We start from the raw sequence: 6,096 nt of genomic DNA on the forward strand, positions 1-6,096 counted from the left end.
CATCCCTGAACTTTTAATATGGGAGTTTCCCCGGGGGTTCAAATGTCTAACAGGAAGTGAAGGAGTGAAGGAGTGATGGTGTGAAATCGCTTCACCACTACAACTTGGAAAATAATATTTCTCAAGTATAAAATTGTGATGTACGGAAATAAAATTATCTTTTGGTTTCGCATTTTTCGAGATATTCAAAAATCCCATTTTGCTTCTATCACAAAGGACGTTGAACTCATCGCAATATAGTTATTCATCTTTCTATTTAATATCTACGACACTGTTGTTCCAACTTGTCCATACTTGTTCCCAGATACAGCTGTCCCTCTTAGCCGGTGGGGCTTTGGTTCGAGGAAAAGGTTGCATTGGAGACACTTGATCTGATTGGCTAGAATCTAGGACTACTTCCGTGGACTCTGGTTTCATTGCCGAAAATATCCACCTTTAAACTGGCTTGCCGGGGAAATTTCCGTGAAATCCTCTTTAATGAAAGATATTAATGCCCTTTTCGTCTACAATTTTTGTTTTGTTTTAAATTTCATTTCTTTTAACGTCGATAGGAGCTGTAATCGAATAGATTTAGTTGGAGAAAGAAAGGCAGTTCTAGTTCAACTAGTAGATATTTTCTGGAAGGAGCTTACATTAAATTATTGAAAGTTTTTGTCTAAGAAACTAGTCAATCAACTCATGTGTCTTGAGAGCCAGCTTTCCTCTTTCCAAGGCTTCTCCGGCTGAGAGGGATGGACTGCTCTTGGGACAAACTGGCTCCGCCGTGGTTGTTTTGCCTGTTCCACAATACAGATAGTTCTTTGACTTGGCTTACAACATCTAAAACTGGTCTGAAGGAGTTGTGAAAAATATGGCTGAAAACTATCCATGATCTGAAAAATAAAATGAAATACAGTAAAAATTCGCATAAAAGAACACATGTTTTGGGGTTTCAGGCTGATTTTGTCCTTATATATCGGGTGTTTTCTGCAAAATCAGCGTGAAAATGGTTTTAAGGTGTTCTTAAATACTGCATAGACTACTGACAGATGAAATCAATATGCAAGCACAACATTTTAATTAATTAATGGATAGCATATATTGATCTACTTAGTACTGTACTTAGTATTGTACCCTAATAGGTTATTCTAATCTACTAGCAGCCAATTTTTTTTTTTATCGGAACAATTTTCATCCTTCAGGCTTAATGTGTTCTTATGTATAAGGTACCTTTTTGACCAAATTTCAGCCTGAGTGTTCTTAATCCACTTGTTCTTTTATGCAGGTTTTTACTGTGGTCAGTTCTGTGGACGTAAATGACAGTTATCATCTCAGAAAGCATAGTATTATAGCTAGTCTGTGGAGGTGTGCATCCTTTAAGATACCCCACCGCAGAGAATAGAGAGAGAGACTAAATGATCGCAGAAGTACAAAAATATTAAAGTATATGAAACGCTATCGCGTTCAGGTTATGCATTTTTGTGAGCAATTGCAATCTTGAGGACGGTGATACAGACAATTAATATGGCTGCTAGCTAGAACCCGTTTTCATCCGGGTATTTGAGGAATCAATATTAAAATTAGAAACATCAAGAACCAAGGATTGAGTGACAATACGTGATCGGCATTTGCAGTGAGGTGGGTTTTTTCTTTTGTCAAATTCTCCCGCACTGATCTAAATTTCTTGGCTGAAAAGATGCTTTTTAATGGCTTATATAATCATCTTCTTGTGTCATTATCGTGAAATGGTAAGAAGTGTTTCAATTAATTTATTTAACCAACTTGCGACCTCTCATGCGATATTAGTCTATATAAGTGGTACTGAAAGAAAACAAAGTGTTGAAACAAAAGAAATATCTCGAGCACTACAGAATTAGAATTTGTGCAAAGGTCAGGCGGATTTATTTTCTTTCCGAATTACTGTATACAAACCGAGTGAGCCTTAAAGTGACAGTTGAAACTGATGGACATTACTCTGATCAGAACTGACCAGTAAAACACACTGACGAAAACAAACTGCCGTAATGACTCAATCAGTTCAGTGCACCTGGGTAGTTCAAAAGAGGGAGGTCGTTTATTAGAGAGGAAGAGGGGCTTGTCAACAACGAGGTACTTATATATTTTTTCGACATAAACATCGGAATTCAATCAGCAACACCAATATTTTAGGTCAAGAGGGGAGGCTCTCTAGTCATAACATCAGTATGCTGCTTATTCCAAGCTAAATATTGCGTGCAGATGACGAAGTAGACTATATAATTCACTAGTCTAATCAGTGTATTTCATATCATTGTCGAGGATTCCACTTTCGCAATGCGACGCCTATTGGAAAGGGGTGCTCTTTAGAACTGAATATAAGAAAGCGCTTATTGAAAATGAACACTTAAGGGAGGTGCTTATTAAAGAGAGGGCGCTAATTGGAGGGAGCTAAATCTAATCGTTATAGGGCAACAGCAAGTTCAGAATGGGATACAAATGAAAAAAATCATCAGAGATGGCTTTAATGTTTGCATAACCCTCATTGACACACTGCTATTTGCTGGCCAAAATACACAATGAACATCTTTTTGTCAGAAGATGTACGACTGGTTGTCTTTGTAAACTATCAGTTTCGCTGGTTTCATCTGTATAGGAACGTGACAGTATTTCTACGATTGAGACATGCACAGACCCGTTTTCTTTAAAATATTTTCAAGCACGTAAGTTTCACGTGACTAGGCTGATTAAATTCAAAATTCTTGGAACTCCTGTGAAATTTAACACGATATCAATTCAAAAGTTGTTGGCTCTTTCTTCCTCACCCTGTCTTGATGGGGTCGTAGATTCTCTCAAGCTCCTATTCGAAATGAAATAAGGAGAATATAGTCTTGATCTATTTCAGTGGGAAGTGGTTATAGAAAAAAAGGTTTAAAACTGTCATGAAAAGTATAAATAATAATAATAATAATAATACACGAGGGACATATATTAGCGGGAACCTTTTGGTTTAGTTTGCGGTCTCTCGACAAAATGAAGTTATTTTCAGGTGTTCAACTGTTGGCGTCTGTGCTTGCGGTTTTGTGCAAACTTACTTCTTTGTCTGAAGGTAAGGCTGTGATCAGTATCCTAATCGAGGTTTTATTTTAATTGCTTTAACAGAAAGAAAGATTCGTGATGGATTTCATTTAATCAAGCTAACATTTTCGGACAAAAGCTCCAGAAAAGTTACAGAGACAAATTTTAGCCACGACGTTGCAGCGTAAAAAAATACTTACAAAGCGCGTGACCATTTTCAAGGAATAACCTGGATTTAAAACCTTTTTAAACACGGCATTTTTATATTTATTTCAGGACAAGCTCTGGTACAAAATGGAAAGGTCAACTTTACGGTAGCATATGCAGACTTCCTCTATTGCACAACCGTGCAATACCCTCGTTCATTTTCTAGCGCTAGAAATGTACGTGTCCTTGCGTCGATCAGCCATGGAAAAGAATCTCTCAGTGTCCATGATTCAGCAGTTGTGTGGACATCAGACGTGACACAGAGCAGTTTTCGTGTGTGTGTGTTGGAATCGGGTCTTGGTACAAATGGATCCTCTATCGTGAACTGGATCGCGTTTCGAGGCACTCCCTCTGGAAGGTTGGACGGCGCCGCCTCCTTCAGTGCATTCACCAGTGGTACAAAATGTAAAAGAGTCCATTTTGCACAGGTTAGCAGCAGTAAATATAGTACATGAATATCCCAACTGTCGTTGACCTAGAATTAATTACATTTCATAAGCAATACATCAATCCCGTGCAAACCTGCTGCCTGTTTCATTGGATATGCCAATATTGCGTGAGTCGATCAATTCTAATTATCTGTAACGTATGCCATGAAGTGAAGAGTAATGTGAAACGTTTTAAATCAATGACCGTCAGAAAACTTATGAGGGTGTCACATTTGATATTTGAGATAAAAAATTACATTTTAAACTTACTGACAAAGTTTTCGCCCCATTTATTTCCGCCAACAATACAGCGACATTCCTGAGACCATCACACGCGTATCAATTTCATCATTCAAAGCGTTAGGACTTGTTGTTCGATATAGCGGCAATTCTCATCTTTTGTGAATAGATCGAGTTGGAACTTTTGAACAACTATTCACGAAAGCTTTCAAACGATTAACAAAGGTTAAATTTACTCTCGAGCGAAAATGCACTTTGCTGCATGTACTGTAATTTAAGGTGAACATCCGCGATTGAAATCTGTTTATTTTGTCGTTTTGAAATGGCTGATGAAATTGACTAGGAGAGGACTCTTTTAAACTTCAGAAAGATTCCAAGAATTTTCGAATATACCGGCTGCTATGCAATGGAGATTGTTTCAAAAGACCTGGCGAAGAAAACATTTTTGGGATTTTGGCTCAGTAGAGAAATTCTTATAGGTTCCTCGCTCACGATTAGCCTTGTGTTTTTGGCATGTTTTGTGAGTACAAATCAAGTTAATAGGTCAGGTTTTCATGTGTCTTTTATTGATGATGGGCTTCGTCAAAACATTGTCAAAGTAGCTGACTACTTTGACAATGTTATGACAAAATTCATCATCAACAGGAGGACGGGCACATGAAAAAAAAAATATGAAAGCAAAAATAAACTGAAATTAATATGTTGGAAAAACACTGCAACGATTGGAGTACTTTGATCTGTTTGTTCGTTACTTCTGCACGCCATTGCGTTGTTCTTTCGATGTTTAACCAATAGCCCTTTTTACGATAATGTTTTGTTTTTCACTTATTTTTTTTTTATTAGGGCAGTTACACTACTTACAATGTTATCTTTTTTAGCGTTAACTTTTCTCTCTTGCATTGCAATATACTCCAATATGTATGTGAGGCAATTTCAGGCTATTTTGTAGTTTCAGCCCGAAACTGCCTCGCATCCACGTTGCATTACATTGTAATGTAAATGAAAAAAATCTAACCGTGAACAAGGCTTATTTAAGCAATACATCCGGAGTAACACTGGCAAAAACAAACTGAAGATAAATACAAAACAGTACCCTTTTGTTCAAAGTTGAAGAGTTTGTTGATTGTGTGTCCTGCAGAAGTTTATACTTTTGACACATGTATGTATGTCCTGTTCAGTCCTATTATCTCATTTACTTTACTGATAATAAAACTTAGCTTTCAGACGCGGCAGCCGACTGATAAATATAATATTTACTTTTTGATTTTGATAGCGATAAATGTTTAGTTTGGCACCATTTGGTAAACACTAGTAACTGCAATTCGTTTTCCTTTTCTTTCCTTTCCAGCGCTTTTCTTCTGTTCCAAACGTTCTTGCCACAGTACGTCATTCTGTCAACAACAGGCCACAGGACGCTATGAATATCTGGACAGAAGAGCTGAAGGAAGACTACTTCAGAATCTGCCTCCGAGAAGTGAAAACGTTTGATGGCAAGCATCAGAATTTACAAGTGGTAAGTATGCAAAGCAAACTGGAAAACTGAAAATGTGGGAAAACTGAAGAAGGCGATATTTCAGATAAAAAGTAAAGCACTGAAGTGTGATGTGGCTGAAATTCTTGTGTCCAGTGAATATTTTATTGCAACGCCGGTCGGCGGTCACCTGAACGATATAAACCAATAATTAATGAAGACGCTGGGACAACTTCGCAACTGATTACTATTTAACATTTCTCCTGAGCAGCAAATTAACCTTCTCAGTAGATTATTTATTAACTGAGGTATTCGAAGAAGCCTTTTTCCTTATAATCATCAGCTTGTCGGCATAAGCACGAAATCATAAAAAGCTGACTTAATCAGTTTTGAATGTGCAAAAATTTCTCGTTTAGACTTAATTCCAAAATTTTGATTTGAATAACGGAACTGAATATATTTTTCAGGAATGGCTGGCATTTGTTCGGGGAGCCATTCAACTTACATTCCAAGGAAAACTACAATTTGAAAATGGCGGCGCTCCTCTTGAACAAGACAATTTCGCCTTTTGCAAGGTAAAGATATTTTTTCTAAAAAAAAAAAACACAAAATACAGGGAGGCCAAAAGTAATTGTTAAACGTGGTAGATAGTTTGAAATCGTCCAGTGCCATCTCTGACATCAACTGTTTTTTTTGGACAGGTGCATAATTTTACTG

At 37.2% G+C, this 6,096-nt stretch overlaps 2 protein-coding genes and 1 long non-coding RNA gene across 3 annotated transcripts in view; all 3 read left to right on the top strand.

Annotated features, from left to right (window-relative positions):
* The first annotated feature begins 2,979 nt into the window (after window positions 1-2,979).
* On the top strand, window positions 2,980-3,695 carry LOC149118659 (uncharacterized). The gene is made up of 2 exons (XM_089289211.1): window positions 2,980-3,064; window positions 3,310-3,695. Exons 1-2 carry the CDS (start codon window positions 2,989-2,991, stop codon window positions 3,693-3,695), a joined length of 462 nt encoding a protein of 153 aa, XP_089145337.1. The 5' UTR covers window positions 2,980-2,988.
* A 1,564-nt stretch (window positions 3,696-5,259) lies between these two features.
* Window positions 5,260-5,990, top strand: LOC149118660 (uncharacterized). The gene is made up of 2 exons (XR_016201183.1): window positions 5,260-5,421; window positions 5,847-5,990. It is a non-coding gene; the product is annotated as an uncharacterized LOC149118660 (long non-coding RNA).
* Window positions 5,991-6,085: 95 nt separating this feature from the next.
* LOC149118661 (uncharacterized) overlaps window positions 6,086-6,096 on the top strand; it is a 7,082-nt gene continuing 7,071 nt past the window's right edge. Inside the window, exon 1 of the mRNA XM_089270699.1 lies at window positions 6,086-6,096. This exon is cut by the window's right edge and continues 110 nt beyond it. The gene's annotated coding sequence lies outside the window, so the exon portion shown is untranslated.

Source organism: Orbicella faveolata, unplaced genomic scaffold, assembly GCF_042242905.1.
Source record: "Orbicella faveolata isolate gen_17 unplaced genomic scaffold, um_ofav_v1 contig_1, whole genome shotgun sequence".
Taxonomy (NCBI): domain Eukaryota; kingdom Metazoa; phylum Cnidaria; class Anthozoa; order Scleractinia; family Merulinidae; genus Orbicella; species Orbicella faveolata.

What these genes read in the sequence shown, in the direction of transcription:
- LOC149118659 (XM_089289211.1), top strand. Translation starts at nt 2,989, where the DNA reads ATGAAGTTATTTTCAGGTGTTCAACTGTTGGCGTCTGTGCTTGCGGTT. An exon ending in ACTTACTTCTTTGTCTGAAG is followed by an intron (nt 3,065 to 3,309) that starts GTAAGGCTGTGA and finishes TATTTATTTCAG; the next exon opens with GACAAGCTCTGGTACAAAAT.